The sequence below is a fragment of the Artemia franciscana genome, chromosome 2, assembly GCF_032884065.1.
Source record: "Artemia franciscana chromosome 2, ASM3288406v1, whole genome shotgun sequence".
NCBI lineage: Eukaryota > Metazoa > Arthropoda > Branchiopoda > Anostraca > Artemiidae > Artemia > Artemia franciscana.
In genome coordinates this window covers 30,303,501-30,324,390 of record NC_088864.1, presented here as the reverse complement: position 1 = coordinate 30,324,390, position 20,890 = coordinate 30,303,501, and the positions used below count along the sequence as shown (strand labels likewise).

General features: G+C 37.1%; 1 protein-coding gene across 1 annotated transcript in view; it reads left to right on the top strand.

The window, feature by feature from the left end:
• LOC136040048 (protein tramtrack, beta isoform-like) overlaps positions 1-20,890 on the top strand; it is a 106,148-nt gene that overhangs the window by 77,517 nt on the left and 7,741 nt on the right. The window contains exon 5 of the mRNA XM_065724124.1: positions 15,467-15,611. Within this exon, the coding sequence (XP_065580196.1) occupies positions 15,467-15,611 (145 nt within the window). The remainder of the gene's footprint in view (positions 1-15,466; positions 15,612-20,890) is intronic.

Here is a 20,890-nt window from a genome sequence, read left to right as displayed (position 1 = left end):
TTTGGTCACTTAAAAAGGGCACTAGAACTTTTCATTTCCGTTAAAATGAGCCCTCTTGCAACATTCTAGGACAACTGGGTCGATACGATCACCCCTGGGGAAAAAAAACAAATAAACACGCATCCGTGATCTGCCTTCTGGCAAAAAATACAAAATTCCACATTTTTGTAGATAGGAGCTTGAAACTTCTACAGTAGGGTTCTCTGATACGGTGAATCTGATGGTGTGATTTTCGTAAAGATTCTATGACTTCTAGGGGGCGTTTCCCCCTATTTTCTAAAATAACGCAAATTTTCTCAGGCTCGTAACTTTTGATGGGTAAGACTAAACTTGATGAAACTTATATATTTAAAATCAGCATTAAAATGCGATTCTTCGCATTGCGATTCTTAAAATTTAAGATTCTAAAATGCGATTCTTAAAATTCTATTTTTTAGAGTTTTGGTTACTATTGAGCCGGGTCGCTCCTTACTACAGTTCGTTACCACGAACTGTTTGATACTACTCAGGCAAGTGAAGCTATTACCTTGATCAATCTTCTCGTTACCCAACAACACCCATTCACCTTCGTCTATTCCTAGTCTCCCAACTTAGTCCTCTTAACATTAATTTTCAAATCTATTCTTGTACTAAGAACTCACAAAAACTCCAGTAAATCATTCGTTTTACTAACATGTTAATATAGGACACTTAAATCATCAACACAATCTAAGTCTGGGAGAGGATTAATTTCCCATTTGAATCTATGCTCTCCCATTTTCCTTTGCCATGTTCCTTAGGATAAAGTCCATCAAAATCATCCATATAAAATGGGACAGAACACAACCCTGCTTAACTCCTAGTTAAAAAAGAAACTATCTACTAACCTTATTTCCTACCTTAACTGCAGCAATATTGTTCTCGTACATGCTGTTTTCATTCCCCCCCATGTTTTCAGTCTAATACGACCATTTTTGGGTCTTTGACGAACTCCCCCCTTCCCAGTCGACTCTTCTTCCGTGATCTATTATAGACATGACATAATTCATTCGTCTAAAATAGATCTAAATGGCTCTGCTAAGGATCAATATAGTTCCCAATTGAACATATTCTGCGATGTCACTAACGGCTTATTAATATCCATTATTGTTATTATAGTGAAATATTAGGTATTAAAAGCATACTAAAGACTTCGGAAATTGAATGTTATAGTGGAAATTGAAAGTTTTTGTGAGGGGGATTTTCCATTGAAGGGGAAGCAGATGCCCCGGTATTATTTGAAAAACGATCAGAAATTTTTCAACTGGAAGTTACGAACAACCTCAAAACTTATAATTAACAGAATGAATTCTTCATATGAGGGGTGTTGCACCCTCCTCAATCATTCTCTTTCCCCTCAATACTGCTCTTTACGCTAAAGTTTGACTTTTTGTCCCAACTCTTTAAGAACGAGTCCTCAAACAGAAGGGCCGTTTTACTGGAATAGCAAGCTTTTTTAAAGTACTAAAAGCCGTACAGGGAAGAGCGAGGGATCAAGGAGGGAGAAGCCCCCCCCCCTCATACACTGAACAATTTCTGTTCGTTTTAAGTTTTAATATTGCTCCTTAATTTCAGTCGAATTTTTGTTTTGTCTTATTTGATTCTATGCAAAGTGACCGGAAAAAATAATACATGGAACATACTTTTCTTTTTACAAAGTCAGAACTTCTGCAATAACTATGAAAGGTATGTATGAGGCCTTTGTTTTGTTTGGCCTATTATTTCACTTTGTGGAACCTACCGGTTGGACTCCGTGCATCATGTCACCCTGGTGCCACATTTTTGGACCAATCGACCATTTTGATTAAGATCGTAAAATTTATATATTCCATGCATGTTTTGGTACGTCCCAAATGGAACCAATTACTATCGAGTGAAATTTTGAGATATCCAATTAGCTTTGACTTATCGAAACGAAAATTTTATGGCCTTCTGGATTTAAGGGGTCGTAGTTAGGCGTTTTGGCACATTCAACTCTAAATTTTTATGCAGTCACTACAAAATACGCGTTTATTTCAAACCTTTTACTCAGTAGTACTAAAAGTTAGCTGTAGGCTGAAATACCCCCTGGAAATTCTCTCCGAGGAAAATTTCCCTTGTTGAAATTTCTCCCTCGTGTAAAATCCCATCCAGAAAAATTCCCCCGGCAGGCAATGACCCCCGGAAAACTCCCATCCACATTTATAAAAATGTGCAGCCAAAGAGAAAGTATGGCAAATAAAAAATAATGAAGAAAATAATCAAGGGATTTGTAATATTCTAATCATATTCCAAGGTATAGGTAAAATACATAGTGTATAATATTCCTTAGTATTTATTTTTATATTTTTGTTTCTTTTAATTGTTTTTTATTCGAGTTTTGGGTGGGTTGAGTTATCATAGTAGAGTAAGTTAAAAATTAAAGGAAACAATTTGAAAATACGACATTAGTGATAACTTTAGGAGGGTTAACCTATGATAGAAGTTCACAGAGATAAGACTTGGACTAAGAACTGGAAGTCATTACTTTCCCTAGACTTGGTCTGGCACCAGCGTCAATAGTACATGATAAAAGTTCACTTCTTGCAATCAAAAACACGTTCACTAGGCTTATACTCGAAGGTTTTCGAGTCTGAAGTACTTTTAAGTTTTTGTTTATTTATTTATTTAATTTAAACAACGTCGAGTTAAATTCCAAGTTAGAACTAAGAAAATTGAATTGGAATAATTTCTTATTTCAAATAATCAAGTAAATTATTTCCATTACCTTTTATCTTACCCTGCTACGATAACTTAACCCCAGTCCCTAAAAACACAAAAAAAGGCTTAAAAGAAAACAAACTAGCTGTCATAGTTGGCCACTAGCTACCAGTTGAGCGGGCAGTGGCACTTTTTATGGGAGGGGGCTCTAAACCCTCAAATTGCGCTTTTGCCCAAATTTTCACGCTTTCAATGAGGGGTCCTTTAGGGGAACTGGGAAAAAAGGTGGAGGGGCTCAACAGCTCCTCTAACATTACACAAACGGTAGCTTTTTCTCAGGAAACCCTAGTTTTAAAATACTGAAGCATTGGGATAAAAAGTTGAACGTACACGCAAATATCGGGAGTTCGATTGAGGCGATAGCCTCCCTTCTATTCAGGAAAAAAAAACTTTTCTATAGTTAAGCAAACACACCGTATTCTTCGAAGTATTTTTATGTAAAAGTTAAACTTAAGCGTAAAGAATGGCCGCCCCCCTCTCCAGAAAATCTAGGATCGTACCGAATTGACATATAGAAAGAATATACATTATTTTATGCGTGAGGCACCTGCCGCACCTCATCCCCTTGCTATTTAGGCTAATGACTATTTTCTGTAATGCTTCGAGAATGGACGCTCTGATGTAGGGTTAAAGTTTGACTTTTTTTCATAGTGCATAGAGAATGAAAGGACTATTTATTTGTACTGCTTTTGACGCCAAAATTTTCAGTTCAAATGTTTGATAGGCAATCGATAAGCAGATTACTTGCAACTATCAACTGGCAAGATCTGTTTCTCTCTAAAATGCTGTCTAGAAAGCACTAGTCACACTCTAGAATAAAGACAGAAATAAAAGATTGGTGGCCTTCCGTGACCCAATTGCTTTTGTTTTAACTAGTTATGTCACTCTGCTCATTTCAAAAGTTTTTTTTTTTTTGGTTTAACAGTAATAATTGAGGGTGCCCAGCTGCGACAAACCAGCTCATTGTCTTTGACCAAAGAACATATAAGTAAGTCGTTCCTGCTAAATTTACTGACGACCGCATTAAAACCAAAATTTGAGCAGTCGGTATCTTGGTGAAACTGTGCTAGGCCTTCTAAAATTCTGAAATGTCAGTTAGCTGGGTACTTACGTATTATAGCGACTGTTGTTCTATTTTGTTGTATTTTATTATGATTAACCTAGCTTCACTTCTTGCGTATAATCGCTATAATGCATAAGTTCCATTTGCTGAAAGGATCAGAGAGAAAAAAAAGAGAAATGCTTGTACAACTTTTGTTTTACAATATATACATTTTTTCTTCGTGCTCATTAAAAAATAAGTAAAAAACGGGTGAACTTTTAGCGGTTGACCACTTCGAAATTAAACACGTTTCTTTCCAAATATCATGGTTTCTTTCCTGCCGGTGCCTCCCCCCCCCGGATGGTCCCAGATATAGCCCTAAATAATAAATTTCTCCGTTGTTTTTCATTTCGTGATGCGTCATGTCTTCTTTATTTTTCGATTTCTGTTGGTTAAATGCATCATAATTGTTGGATAAAGATATTACTTAAATAACGATTAAAAAATGTGGATAACAGTGGACAGGAACACGATAATCGGAATAGTATGAACCTGCTGCATATTATAAAATAGAATATCATTGTTTTGTGTTTTCTAATTATTTTTCATAATTCCTAGGTCTATATCTGGGACCATCAAGGAAAAGAGGGAGTTTGCATTGTCAAGAGGGAGTGAAAGTGATTATGATATTTGGGAATAACATAAAATAAGGAATCTAGTTGCACTGCCTTTGTTTTATTAATATTTTTTCTTTAGAAGTGGCAAGCCAATAAGAGTTTAGCAAAAAAAAAAAAAATTGAGTGAACGCTCAGTGATGTACACATGATTTTCACTTGGAAAAGAATTGTAGAAAAAAAGAACGAAAGATAAATTGTGCAAACATTAATGAGTTTTATGGAGCAGCTGTAAAAACCACTAGCTTTCAGGGGATTAGTTCTAGTTAGTTAATGGTTCTTGCCTATGGGTACTTAATTTCAATACAAAATATTGGTGACAATAACTTAAATCCTTAATTTGCCACAAGCCTACGTAACTATATTACGGAATTCAAATTCTCTCAGAGCAAAATCTTTCCCGTCAGTGTGCTGTCGATCGTCTCTCTATTCATCCCTGATTTCTAAAGCCTGGCTATATATAGTTGGTCTCTATTATGAGCGAAACAAAAAGGAATCCTCCTCTCCCTTCGTAATTCTAAGAGACCATATCACTTGTGATGGTGAATGGATCAACTTGGTTCCTTTCAATCGATTTCCTTGCCAAGAAACCATGGAAACTAAGCAGCTGTAGTTGAGCTCAATAGTTGGGAGTCTGGGAAGAGAAGTCCCACTCGAATCTCCGTTGTCGCTAATTTTAACTCGCTCTGGAATTCTTCCCAACGCTGAGGTGACTGACTGTAGTTTACGTCCTGGAAATATGGCCGCCGTATGTTGCTTTTAATAGAGCTTTCAAGCACCCTTCGTGTGAGACGCCAGAGATTTCTTACAAACATAATTTTCTAACTGTCAAGGGTTTGGTTTCTTCGTTGCTTAATAATAGTGCAACTTTTTTCCAGTAGTTTATGGTTTCTCCTCTACTGCAAAATATATTCTATTACTTTTATAGTATTTGACGATTTTCATGATTTGAGTTTACGGCGAAAAAAGTTTACATACATATCTAAGTTTATTTGTGTCTTTTCTTTTTTTGTGTGTGTGTGTGTGTGCGTGTGTGTGTTTGTGGTCTAGGCTAACTGGTTTAACAAACAGATACATTTATGCAATGGAAAATTTTGATATATTTTTATATGAATATATATTTGTTACGTCGATATTTTCGAATTCCCTCTTTTGCTTTGGTTGCAGTTTTATTCTATTTTAGCTCTATTATTCAACATTGCTGGTAGGAGGACCTATTGGGCGTGAAAGCCCCTCCTCCTAAGGGTCTGCACGTGTGTTACCTTGTTTACCCCCTCCCCAAAAAGAACCTATTTTCTACAATTAATTTTCGTTACAAAAAGAACTGATATAACTAATTGAAAAATTAATTAATTAAAAATAATGAAAATAACTAATTTTCGTTACAAATATAACTACACCTCCAGTGCTAAGGCCCAGTGAACCATTGGAGCCATTGTGATTCATTTTCACAGTTGTGGAGCACCATAATCGAAGTTATCTATCGGACTAGCCTCAAACACTTGCAAGGTGGAATAAAAGTCGAAACAACTATTGCATAAAATCTTTTATTGAGATCCAGTCGGTCCTTCTTATAAGTTTGATGCTTAGAAGAAATAGTTGTTAGAAATCGGACTTGCTGTAATCATAAAATGTCTTTGAATAGACAGTAGTATGAAAAGAAATTAAATTGTGGAAAGAGCAAAAAACTGGTCATTGCGAATAATATTTGTATATATTTTAACAAGGGATTACAACAGTTCAAAAACGTTAAAAAAGAAAATCAAAAGTTTGAAGCTTAATAGAAATCATTGTTAGAAAAACATTATTACCGAATTTCTTTTCTTATAAGTATAAGTAATGTCTTTTTAAGACATGAAAAAAAGTTGACAATTTTTTGCCAGTTCAGTTTAGAATCACTAAAATTATTATGTAAACTGGAAAAACATTTACTTTGTCTGAGCAATAATTATAACTTGTTAATTCAAACTAGAAAAATACCTAAAAATTTTAAAATTAGTTTGTTTTTTTGTTTGGTAAAATCAACTCCCTATGTCGTTGAGCTTACAGGTTTGAACGCAATCAGTTATATAATGTCAGTAGGAAGGCCCAAAAAATGAAAATTTGCTTTAATCACAAATGATGATTCTCTATTTTGATAAAGAATTACAACAATTCAAAAACCTCAAAATGAGAGCCAAAAGTTTGAATCTTAGTACATATCGTTGTTAGAAATTGGACTTGCTTCAATAATCAAATATCTTTGAAAAGACCTAGGTATGAAAAGACATTAAATTACGTAAAGAGTAATTAACTGGTAATGGCAAAAGTATCTGCATATATTTTAACGAGGGATTACAACAATTCAAAAACCAAAAAACAAAGAAAGAAAACCAAAAGTTTGAAGCTTAGTAATATATCGTTTTTAGAAATCGGACTAGCTTCAATAATCAAATATCTTTGAACAGACTACACTATGAAAAGATATTAAATTGCGGAAAGAGCAAAAAACTAGTAATTGCAAAAACATTTGTATTTATCAAACAGTTCGTGGTAACGAACTGTAGTAAGGAGCGACCCGGCTCAATAGTAAACGAAACTCTAAAAAACGGAATTTTGATGCTAAAAGATACATCAAAAGAATCGAATTTTCACGCTGATTCTAAATATATAAGTTTCAATTAATTTAGTCTTTGTCATCAAAAGTTACGAGCCTGAGAAAATTTGCCTTATTTTGGAAAATAGGGGGAAACATCCCCTAAAAGTCATAGAATATTAACGAATATCACATCATCGCATTCGGCATATCAGAGAACCCTATAGCAAAAATGTCAAGCTCCTATCTAAAAAAATGTGGAATTTCGTATTTTTTGCCAGAAGACAAATCACGGGTGCGTGTTTGTTTATTTGTTTGTTTGTTTTTTGTTTTTTTTTTCTTTTCTCCAGGGGTCATCGTATCGACCAAGTGATCCTAGAGTGTCCCAAGAGGGCTCATTCTTACGGAAATGAAAAGTTCTAGTGCCCTTTTTAAGTGATCAAAAAACTGGAGGGCACCTAGGCCCCCTCCCACGCTCATTTTTTTTCAAAAGTCAACGGATTAAAATTCTGAGATAACCATTTTGTTCTGCATAGTCGAAAACCATAATAACTATGTCTTTGGGAATGACGTACTCCCCCACAATCCCTGGAAAGGGGCTGCGAGTTACAAACTTTAACCAGTGTTTACATATAGTAATGGTTATTGGGAAGTGTACAGCCGTTTTCAGGGGGATTCTTTTGGTTTGGGGGTGGGGTTAATGGAAGGGGGCTATTTGGGAGGATCTTTCCTTGGAGGAATATGTCATGGGGGAAGAAAAATTCAATGAAAAGGGCGCAGGATTTTCTAGCATTACTAGAAAAAAACAATGAAAAAGTAAACATGAAAACGTTTTTTCAATTGAAAGTAAGGAATAGCAATGAAATTTAAAACGAACAGAGATTATTACGCATATGAGGGGTTCTAAAAATACTTTAGCATAAAGAGGGAGGTATTTAGGAGGAGATAAATACCTCGCTCTTTATGCTAAAGTATTTTTAGTAATTTCAACTATTTATTGTACGGCCTTTTTGATTCACGGGTCATTCTTAAAGAATTGGGACAAAACTTACGATTTAGTGTAAAGAGCGAGGTATTAACGAGGACACAAACCCCCTCGTACACATAATAAAAATATGAGAATATAAAAGTTTGTTACGTAAGTTAATTCTTAAGTTACGCATATTTTTTTACTAATAAAAACGTTCGTTAAAAATTAGAAGTTCTAGTAGCCTTTTTAAGTAACCGAAAAATTGGAGGGCAGCTAGGCCTCCTTCCCCACCCCTTATTTCTAAAAATCGTCTGATGAAAACTAAGAGAAAGCCATTTAGCCAAAAAAAGAAAAAAAATAATATACAAATTTCATTTCAATAATTTATGCGCGAAGAGCCAAAATCAAACATACATTAATTCAAAAACGTTCAGAAATTAAATAAAAAAGACTTGTTTTTTTAACTGAAAGTAAGGAGAGACATTAAAACTTAAAACGAACAGAAATTACTCCGTACATGAAATGGGTTGTCCCCTCCGCAATCCCTCGCTCTTTACGCTAAAGTATGACTCTTTGCCACAATTCTACTTTTTAAAACAATTAAAAGCTTTAGCGTAAAGAGCGAGGGATTAGGGAGGGGACAACCCATTTCATATACGCAGTAATTTCTGTTCGTTTTAAGTTTTAATGTCGCTCCTTACTTCCAGTTAAAAAAAAACTAGTTTTTTTTATTTAATTTTAAGAAGGGACTACAGCAATTTAAGAACCTTAAAAAATACAACCAAAAGTTTGAAGCTTAGTAGAAATCGTTGTTAGAAATTTCACGTGCTTTAATAACCAAATATCTTTGAAAAATACAGTATGAAAAGACACTAAAGAACATATTTAAACTACGGAATGTAGGATTAAAACAATTAAAAAACCTTAAAAAAGAAAACCAAACGTTTGAAGCTTAGTAGCCTAGATATCATCGTTAGACATCGGACTTACTTTAATAATCAAATATCATTGAAAAGACTCAATATGAAAAACAGCAAATTATCTGCGGTTAGAAGACAAGCAGCAATGAGAATTAGTGGAGGAAAAATACGGTTTGACCTCGAGGAAATTGCATCAGATTTTTTTTTTACACCAAAATATTCAGAAAAATCTGCCCGAATCTCCCTTGCACAACTAACCGAACTCCCCCCACCCGTTGAAGGGGGGAATTGAAATTTCTATTTGGACGTGTTTTGGGTTTAAGTGGTCGTTTTCTATCAAATCAAGCATGACGAATCTGAATCTGACGTCAGAAATCAAGTTTTCCGCACCCCAGTATCAATTTTCACTTCACGGAACGGGGGGGAGGGTAAAGTACACAGGTCATTATTTGCCGGATTCCTGCGACTAAAGGATCATTTTATATCAAATAAAGTACCGTATTGCCAGATATGAGGTCAAAAAGCAGGTTTTTTTTTTAAACTATTTACCTCATTTCCACCTCTAAGGGGCCTGTAATATGAGGGGTTGCTAAGTATAACATCTTGAAAAACCACTTCTTTAATCGAGATCAAAACTTCAGATCAATCAGTTATAAAAAGGAACGTTTAGAACTCAGGTAAATTAATCACAAGAACATTTTGATTTTAAAGCACAACCTAAAGCTAATTCTTCTTCCTGCTCGTCCTCCTTATCATCCTCATCCTGTCTTGCTGCAGCGTTAGCACATAACGCCCCTTTACACTCCTCGCAGGCAAAGCTGTAGGGCACACCGTTGCGACAGCAGCTGCATCTGAGCGACTCGCACCCGCTCGTGCACTGGCACCGTGCCATCTTCAGCAGGTTCTCCGGTGCTGGTGAAGTACCTGTCATTATGGGAAGATACATATTCCTTGGCGAAGAGAGGCGCCAACCCCACTCTTCGGGCTTTAGCGAATTGGACGTGTCTTGCCACTTCATTATTTGCAAATTGAACCTGTAAAAGTGGTACTTTGTGGCAGCCGCCGCAGGTCGACGGAAGCCGCTCTGCCTAAACGAAAGCAATTGCACTTGCAACCCGCATTGTAAATGTTCACAACCGAACATCCTTCAGGGTCTTCTCATTGCTTTTCCCTTTGTAGATGTGGAGCAAAGCTTTCTCTCCAGCTTTTGCGATCTCCTGGTGGTCGGATCCTGGTGTCATGAAGGGCAAGTATCTTTGAGTATACGGTTTCCCTACGCCGTGAAGTCTAGATGCTGTATCGCAGCCAGACATTGCGTGGCAAACGAGTAGATTTTCTGCTGCTTCGCTTCTTAGTTTCTTGATCCTTTTTATGTCGTACACTCGTCGGTTATTTCCTTGTGTGTCTGTCTGCATAAAGATATCACATGCATCAAGTTTGGCATGGTACAGCAGAAGGACTATTAGGTCGGTATCATTCCCAATGAAAGTGGTCGACGAAGTTTCAGCGCAACTGACTGCAGTTTGTACAACTAAGACATCGCAATCATCCTGAGCGTGTAGAACTTTGCATCCTGAGTTCGCCAGCCTCTCAGCAAGTAGGTTGATGAAGCATTGTTTGTTTTTGTGATTTCTTAGAAATTCTTCCTTACTTTTGACAATCTTCATGTTAGGAGAGAATTGAATCGTTGGATACGACAAGCCTTTGGTTCTCTTCAGTTGTGTGCGGTTTTTCGTCCTTGGTGTATCAGTGTAAGAGTCAAAAACTACCGCTGCCTGGCCGAAATGTCTTGTGACATAATCTACGTAAGATCCTGCCACCTCAGAATATTTGGATCCGGCAGTCCACGGGATTTTGTAGACTAGCCAGCCACCGTACAAGACTCTGGGAGGTTGGCAATGTCACTGGACCATCGAGCCCCTTAATTTTCATCAGTGCATTTGTTAGAGAGGCTTTGTCGCCTGTCCTCATCACCTCGAACGAACTAAAGAGCGATGTTGGAAAACTACAGAGTTCGAACGACAGAACCTCTTTCAAGTCAGAATCACTGGTGCTAGCCACTGCGGCAAGATGTTGGAAGATTAGAGCTGGGTCGACCATTACCCTCTCGCTATCTATCACCACGGATGCCCTCTCAGCCATAGTTATAGCTTTCTCCTTTCTCCTGAAAACATATTTGTCAATGTCTTTCGCTTCCATATCCTTCAGAATGGTTTCTCCCACAGATTTGGCATCGTCTGCGTTTACAGATGATGAAGACACCAGTAACCACGCTCAACAGCTCTGAATCCTGCCTGAAGGGTTCTAGGGTCTCGATGTATCGAACTATCTTTTCCATGTCCGTCAGATCTTTAGCTCTCCTCGAAGATATCGCGTCTGCATGATTTTCAACAGTCAACTCCGCGATGCCAGTCAGGTTCTGTATGCGCTCGTTTACGAGAATCAAAGTAGGCAAAGCAGAGGTCCAAATTATCCGCTGCAATTCAGTCATGCCTCTACCTCTCGTCAGACCGCCACTTGTTTTCATACTTCTCATCAACGTCTATTCGATCACCAAATGATGAGAAAGTGCCGCCCAGTAGTTGTCAGTTCTTCGGCTGAACAGGTACTCCTGTAACTTTCTGTACTGCTCTGGGTTGTCTTTCCTCAACTGAAACATGGACTGCACGAACATCCAAGTAGGCTTCGTGTAAAGATTGTGTCCGGAAGCAGCAAAGTAAGGAAGCATTTCCAACAACGACTGTAGATAAAGCTCAAGGTTGCCACTTCTTTCAGCTCTCAGGTTCTTTCCCAGGATTTGAAGTAGATCCAGATACTGAAACCAAAGACGGGCAGTTCTGGACTCAGATAATCGTTCTTTTGCACTTTGAACTATTTCATAGATAAGCTCTGCTGTTTCCGACACCTTCGCTTCGTCGATGTGATCTCCTTCAAAGAGCGATTCATACGCCTGTTTTGCCTTTTCAAAGGGTTCTGGTAGCATGTCATTGCCATCAAACGCTCTGCTATCCATTTCTGATTATAAAAGGTTCGCATAAAGGGCTATCTTCAACAGACCATGGCCTCGCACAGCACGAGAGACAGCTTTGCCTTGTAACATACTACGCACAGTGTTAGGCGCGTATACTTGACCTAGGATTTCCAAAAGTCTCGATTCAGCCATAAGGAAGCCAATGGCTCCTAGGAAACTCATGCGTGTATGAAATCCACCTAGGACAACAATAGCATTTCTTAATGCACTTGTGGCAGGCTCCGTATCGACGATACACTTCGCCTTCCAGTAAAGCGGCTTGTCAAAGGTAATGATTAGAGTTTTTCCAGCTCGACTAGCGCGCTCGTTAGCATGCATAAGTGTAGAATAAGCACAGGAGATATCGCTTGGATTGTGGTTAATCATTGGCAAAAACGAATATTCAACTTTCCTGGATGAGGTAGCTTTTAATGTATTGACCACATAAAGGCCGACCAGCTCATGTATAAGCTTTTGAAAAAGCCAGAGATGCGCCGGAGTGTTTCACCTTTCCATTCATTGTCATGAGGGTCACCACTGTTTTTCAAGCAAACAAAAGTCCTTGGTTGCGACTTGGCGGGTTTTTGGTAGGTGTAGAACGGCACGGTGTCGATTGACTTCATCTCATCTCCACTTACTTCTTTTCTTGGCACTGAAAGCTCCATTGCCGGCAACTCAGGTGTAGACACTTCAATAAGTCCCATTCCGTGAAAGGTATTCAGGCCCTCGATAGTAGCAATATCATGATCGAGGTTGTCTCCTACATACTGGAAAAATGTGTTTTCTCTTCGGACTCTTCCAACAAAGTTTGATTTACTGCTGCATATCTCTCAAATTTTTTTACCTCTGAGTAAGAAGAGCAGAAGCCAAGATTGTTCAGTGTGTCAATTAAAAATCGGGATGAGAAATGGTGATGCAGCTGCGAAGCCAATCCTATTTGTACAGGAGACATTAAACCACGTGGTCTGCATGCCTGCATAATAGCCTGTCTGATAGAAGATATCCGACGAAGCGCGTCGATCCCTATCGATGAAAGCAGTAGACAAAGAGATGGGCACACGAAGTTCAAACATTCCTCTACTGACGATATCTCGTTAAGAAATTCGTAGGAATCCTTCCTTGTCGTAATGGATTTGATTTCACTTCTTATTATCTTTCCAAAGACTTTGATGAGCTGATCCCTTTCTCCGTTTTCACTATCTGCCTTTTTCGTATCTCTAAATGTTACGAGTGTCTCTTTCCCATTGAATCGGACACAATCACTTGTTTGCCATACTCACTGACTAGCAAATTCTTGGCTTGACGAAAGCTGTAGGCCAAACTATCATATGCAGTTTCAGAGAGAATATGAACCATCTTTCTTAAAATGATCGTCAGAGGTACAGGTTCTTCACTGTTGGCATAGCACCGAAGCGCTTCTTCGAGAGCGGCTTTCCTTGAACTATCGCACGGTCTTCCCTTCCGTTTCTTTGGTGGAGGCACGTCACTCACTTCTTCCTGACCACAGATTTTTTGTGGAATCTCTTTTCCTGTCCTGAAGTTCACTGAGCATATTTTATGATAAACGGCATCTTCTGCATGAAGGTTAGAAGTCTTTGAATTTATCCGACCAAGCACTGTCATGGCCCACTGATCGTTCCTGCTCTTACACATTTCACTAATCGAGTTGTCGAAGCTATGAGTTCGAACTGCATAAACTTCAGCGAATTCACGACTTGTGATCTTGCATAATTTCGCTGCTTGACCACAGCAGTTTTTCGAAAAAATCAAAGCGTGGAGCTGAAGATCTGGTCGGGGGGCTGCAACTGGTTTTTTCTTCTCAAGTTTCCTTTTAGCGTTCTTTTCTCTAAAAATCCGACGTCTGTCACAGAAGTTACGACGACACGCGGTGTGGACTTCATTTCCAGTCGTCACAGCTATGCTCCTACCTCTTTCTTTGCTTGCGTTATTCACGGCATCGGCTCCTTTCTCCGATAATATGGTGGTGTTTTCACCGGGTTTGATTCTGCTTTGGCATATCGGGCAGACCATGTTCTCTTCATTGACGGTTCTAGAAGAAAAAGAGACTGATTATTTCATACAACTTGTTTGTTCAGTAAATTCAGGCACAATCCAATCGGAATTCAACCCATCACCACCTAGAAGAACAAATTCAGCATGAATTATACACAGTAGATGGCATTGCACAAATGAAGTTGAAAAGCAGAAATTAATATCCGCTCTTTACCAAATCAGAAACATAATCTTAAACACTATCTCACTAAATACTTCTAATCAACGCTCGCGGATCCCAGTGTATTATTGCATCTTTTCTTTGCGGAAGTAAATAAAACAGCACAAACCTTGTATATAGCCTTGAACACGCCAATCATATAAACACGCAACGTGAAGTGTTGCATTAAACTTCGTGATTTCGCCGACAAAATTGTTGCAAAAGGAGCCCTTAAGTTTTGTTTCTTTGTCATCAATTCAACATCATAGTTGTTAATTCCTCTAAAGTTTTAAAATGGTTTCCCACAAAATAATTTTCTTCAAAATGATAACGTGTTCCTGAAAGAGGGTCTCATTAAAACGGTATTCTGCTTCGTAACAACTTCATTCTCTATTTTCTGACATCAGATCAATGTTGTTGTTTTGAAAAATACAACGAGGGTTCAAGCTAATGCTGTATTACTTGGCAGGACATAGAACCTAACCCAATCTTTTGTGCTATTCATGAAAATAAAGCATGTGCTAAGACTGCGATAATTTGCCTCAAAATATAATCTCTTTTAATTGTTTCCAATGTACTTGATGGTAATAACCATTTTAAGACATGTTTTCGTACGAAAAAACAAAACAAAACAGTCTTTTGTCTTCATGCAAGGATTTATGCAATGGTTATAAAATACTATAAGGTTATAAAGCGAAATTTTTGATAAACATTGAACGAAATTACTGTTACCATTAGATAATTCTAGGACAATTAACAAACGGTACATTTTAGGGCGAAATCACACAACCTTAGCTTATGCGTACACTAATTTTAGAAATAACAATATGAATTGGGTTAGCTTTTATACTTGGGTTAAGTAACACATTACTAGCTTGCATACATGTCTCATTTTAAAAACTATCCACATTGACTTGTGTGTGAGAGAATATAGAGCATACTTGGTTTTCAGTAGTAATAGCGTATTCTCTTGCTGTCTCCAAGGTTTTTTGTCAGGATTTGTTTTCTTTTCTTTTTCTAGGCAAAAATCATTTTTTTGAAAATGCCATTTTGAGAGTTTTGACAGATTGCCAAATCATCGTTTAATCGATAGCAAAGACATGAAACCTAAATGTTGCTTCTGCGACGCTTTTGTTTTTGAAGCCGACCAATGGTTGCTGCAACTCTTCATTTCGCCCAAGCAACGTAAATCTAGTTGGTTTTACATTTCAATTGACAGCATGGCCAGTTGTTTTACCTTTGCATGATAATTTGTATAGTCTTGTTTATTTATGCATGCTGTTATTGTGTTTTGTTTGTGTTTTAGATTTATTTAAAGAATTACTCCGGCTTGAAGATGATACAGCTTCGCTTTCTCAGTTTAAGCAGCTTCGACCAGCACGCGGCTACTCTTACACGGAGGCTCACTTGTTTGCTGCTTTAAAACTCGTTCGTGATGGCATGACGTACAGGTAAGTATCAACCACTATCTACTTTATTCTCTATTTTATGCAGCTGGCACCAAATATTATAGATACAAGGTGAACAAAAAGTCGTTTCCTGATTCTAAAAGTTTATTATATCTACGGAGTAGCTTACGTACAATGTACCAAGATTAAACAATCTTGAAATTAAGTGATGTCTTTCTTCCGATTGCTACACTGCATTCATGCAATTAAAACTGGCAGTAAAAGATTCGGCTTGTATCCAGACGCTTTGAACTCAGTTTCGAATAGGCATTGCATCCGCGCTCTTGAAACCACGATTAAATGCTCTTGAAATTAAGTGATGTCTTTCTATTAATTGCTACACTGCATTCATACAATTAAAACTTACAGTAAAAGACTTGGCTTGTATTCAGACGCTTTGAACTCAGTTTCGAATATGCATCTTACATATAGCGGAAGTTGGTAGTTTCAGTTTCAGGGGAAGATGTCGGAGATGTTATTTCAAGATTTGTCACTGCATGTTTTTTATTGGATTATAAATCCTTATTATGGACTGTTTGTTGTTTTTCTTTCCATAGATATTTCATAAAAGATGGATTTCTATGCTGAAAACTTTGAATAAAACATGTGGACCGGCAAAAAAGTGATAATATATTAAAAATCAAGGATACAAGCTACAAACAAAATTAAGAATTTACTACTCATTTTTCATAAATGATTCTCTGTTGTAATATTGCCAATAAGATGACAACTTTTCACAGAAAAAATCGTATTGTCATGAGTAACTCTACAAGATGTTGCTAGTATTGACAGTTCGACAGTTGTCATCTGCGTGGATGGTTAATCAATATGATAGACAGGAATTTGTAAAGGCGACATTTCATAACGTATAGACCAGCCAATGTCCTTATACCTATTAGCCAAAGATGGGTAAATCTGACCATGAAAGGACCCAAATCCAATAAAGTGTACAAGTCGAAATTTCATGTTTCGTAAGAAGAACCAAAATCTTGATTTGAACACGAGCTTGGAACTAAAATCAGAGTACAAGGATTCAATTTTATATTGAAAAAAAAATATTTGTTTACTTTCTCGAAAATTCTTCAAAAGCAAACTGCTAAAAATCCTACTTTCTTGCCACTTTCCTTCCTCTTTTGCGCAAAATATCTTCTACTGTGAGGATCATTGTTCGCTCCTTGCTCGGAAAGCTCCCCCGTGTGCAGACATGTATCTGCAGATGCACTCAGTAAGCAAATGCCCATTAATGACCATATAAAAATATAGCAACTCCCTTCTGAAAGACATTGCTGATATGACTATGTATTTAAGTTTTGGCAACGACTTATTGAGGAGTACAAATTCAAAGATATTCCAAGTTACAAGCTGTATTTGCATCTCAAATGGTACCATGGTATACAAATGTGGTGGGTGGTTCGAGCCTAAATCAGTTTAATGCCCAAAGGATTTGAATCCAACATCCACAGCCTTACCTTGTGAGTAGCAGGGAATAATATTTTTGGTTTGCATTTCTTGAGTTTATTTTAAGTGACTTCTAACATAAATTAAAAAAGAAACACCATCTATATATTTTAAAGCAAAAATAAAAACTAGGTAGTGCTAGTGATGTATTTTTTTGCGATTAGTCATCTCACGGAAAATCAGCTCTAAACACAAATCCTGAAGTCTTTAGGCAAAAGAAACCCCAATGCAGGAGTGTAATTTGCTATGAGTCTGGTGGGCAAATGCCCCTCCTTGACCTCGGTTTGCCATCCTGCTGACCCTAGTTTGCCCTCCCCCAGCTGAAATTTAGTTTATTCAAAATCTTGTCAAAATTAAGACATACCTACATAATTCAAGCAGCCACAGAAACGGGTCAGTTTTCTTTAGTATATCTTTACCTTTATGGTACTATATGGCTCATTTTTCAATTTTTGATGTCATTTTCACTTGATTTGGGAAAATTGGCTCCAACTTTCCCCCCTTCCCCCAGGATTTGACGAAATTACGCCCTTGACCCAATACAAAGGAAAAAGATGAAAGGAAACTATCGGTTCACTCAAAAAAAGATTCAAGAAACTCCTTTTTGTTAACAAATTGATATTTAGTGCCGCATGTCGTAGGGCCAAGTAAATCTTAATTTACAAGGATAGTTTTAGATTGGGGGACGGTCCCCCTCTGAACCAAAATTGCTTCCTTTTCTGATTGACTTAAAATTTATTATAAACGTAATTATAAATAAAATACTGTGAACATCCATGAAATCCTATATTACAAACAAAATATATATTTATTTGGTTCCTAAAGGCGATTCTTGTTTAATTGAAGTTCTGGTTATTTATTTGATACTGTTTTCAAACAGATCTTGGTAACGAACTGCAAGTAAGGAGCGATGCGGCTCAATAGTAACCGAAGCTCTAAGAAACAGAGTATTGATATCAATAGATACACAAAAAATTGAATTTTGATGCTCATTCAAAGTTTGTAAAACTTTGTAAAACATCAAACTTAATGGTACCCATCAAAAGTTATTAACCTAAGAAAATTTCCCCAATCTCCGAAAAAAAAGGGAAACCATCCCAGAAACATGAAGTGATCTTAATGAAAATCCCTCCATCAGATTTATCGTACCAGAGAATCATACTGTAGAGGTTTCAAGCCTGTTTATTTTTTTATTATTCCCTTGCGTGATCATATCGAACCAATGATGGTAGAAGATCATAAATGGGCTCATTTGATCGAAAATCAAAAGTGCTGGTGGCTTTTTAAGTGACCAAAAATATTGGAGTGTAGCTAGCCCCCCTCCCACTATCATTTCTCCCCAAAGTCACCCGATCAAATTTTGATATAGCCATTTCGTTCAATATAGCCAGAAAAGCTAATAACTATGTCTTTCAGGATGACTTAATCCCCCACAGTCCCCGGGAGAAGTGCTCCAGGTTATGAACTTTGTCCATTGCTTACATATAACACTGGTTATTGGGAAGTATACAGACATTTCTAGGAGGGGGGGTTGGTTCTGGTGGGGGTTAGCATGGATGATCTTTCCATTGAGGAATTACTCATGGGAGAGGGGGATTTCGCATGGAGGGGTGCCAGATTTCCAGAATTATTAAAAAAAAGTGATCAGAAATAAAAAAAAAACAAGTTTTTTAATCGAAAGTAAGGAGCAACGTTAAAACTTAAAACAAACAAGAGGGGGGTCGCCCCTTTGTCAATACATGGCTCTTTATGCTAAAATATTTTAGTACTTTTAAAAGAACTAGTTATTCTTATCGAATGGTCTTTGTGATTCAGGGGTTATTCTTAAAGAATTGAGACAAAATTCGAACTTTGGTGTAAAGAACGCTATATTGACGAGGGAGCGATCCCCTTCATATTCGCAATAATTTCTATTCGTTTAAAATTTTAATGTTGCTCCTTACTTTCAGTTTAAAAAAAACTTGTTTCTTTTTATTATTTAATCTTAATAGAAGGCATTATACAGGACGATTGCGATAGGTTAACAGTCAAAGTAGCTTCTCTACTAAAGAAAACACTGTAAGTTCAGGTATGCTTCAATACGCAATCTGAAATGCAATTCCTATTTTGAAAATGTAATTGCTGTTACTTCAGTAAGTTTTTAAGCCATATCAAGGCTTTTTTTTTATCAAGTTGCCATCAAACCATGGCTAATGGGAGAAAAAGCCAAGAAACATAGTCTGAGTGAGAGGCAAAGCTGGCATAAGCCTTTTCAGGATTATATAAAAATAATATAGACTAAAATCGTTGGTAAAATTCTTGTTAATTGACTTCTTGCTATCTCGGAAAGGATTTAGGTTAGGAAAATGAAACTTTCAGGGATGGGTCTACAGGCTAAAGTATGCCACGGGAAGATATTTTAAGGTACCCACCTCCATTCCTCCATTCCTGAAATTTGCCTACATGACACGTCTATACTTATTGAAATTTTGACAAAACAACATTTTACCTTAATTTTCGGTTACTAGTTGCTTTTTCTCTGTCTTTAGTTCTAAAAATGCAATTCCTGTTATTTGAGTAGAATTTTGAGCCATATCAATGTTTCCTTTCAAAATTTAGGAAATGTATTTGCATATCTTTAAAACCTCATAAAATGGAATTGAGCAAAGTTATGAAGCTGAAAACAATTTTGTTGTAGTACTTCATTTAAGCAGAAGATCTATTTTGCAAGGTTTCACTTTTATAACACAAATATTTTTAAAGGTCATCAAAGGTCAGGGCCCTCTAGAGGGAGAAGAAGTGGAGGTAGTTGCTTCAAAATACCTTCCCGGGACATACTTTAGTCTGTAGATTCATCCCTGAAAGTTTCATTTTCCTAACCTAAACCCTTTCTGAGATAGCAAGAAGTCAATTAACTAGAGTTTTACCAAATCTTTTAAAAAAATTGACTCTAAAATCTTTGGAAGCTCATAATTCATGACCAAGCAAACGTCTGCGACTCAGCATACTTTTCTTGTGCCTCATTTGAGCAGTACATCTACTTCTGAAAGTTTTTTTTTTTTTATTAAACATCGTAAAGTGTCAGCAAAGCTATGCGCCCTTTGGGACTGGAAGAGGTAGAGGTAGGTACTTCAACAAGGCCTTCCCAGGGGATCATTGAGGCTCTTGAATCAATACCAATACTTTCGTTAACCTTCCTGAACTAATTTCTTAAGATAGACAAAAGATCCTCATCTAGAATATTACCTTAAAAGGAGCTGCAGTAAAATACTACCAAAGCATCCCTTGAAATTGAAACCTAGCTGGGGCTGTATTTAGGTAACTGTAAGTTGTTATTACTTGACTATTTTCTCACTAATTTTCATCGATAAGGCAGCGTTAATGATGGGTTTTAAGTCAGTGACTATGCAATCGAAAAACAGTAAAGATTGGAAGTTTTGTTGAAATTAGCACGAGTGCAATAATTTAAATTTAACACTAAAAGCCACTAGCCAGAAATACGTTCTAACAGCAGGCAGTATTTGATATCCAATCTATTCATATCTTATCTTCGCAAGAATAACGGTGTGGCAGCTTTCTGCTAGTCAAGCATAATGGACTAAACAATGAAACGCTAAGTTGACTCCGCTTTTCAGCTCGCGGATAACGTTTTATGATGACCCCGGATTTTCCATATTTTGGATTTCCAGATTCTAAGAAGCTCAAAATCTGAAAGCCTAGATTCTAGAAAATCCCTAAAGACCCTCAGCAAAGCTGGCGCTGCCATGAACTTTTTTCTCAGAGTCGTGGCAAACCTTACGATCAGTATTTCTCAACAATACGGTAGAAATGGATTACTATTTTTG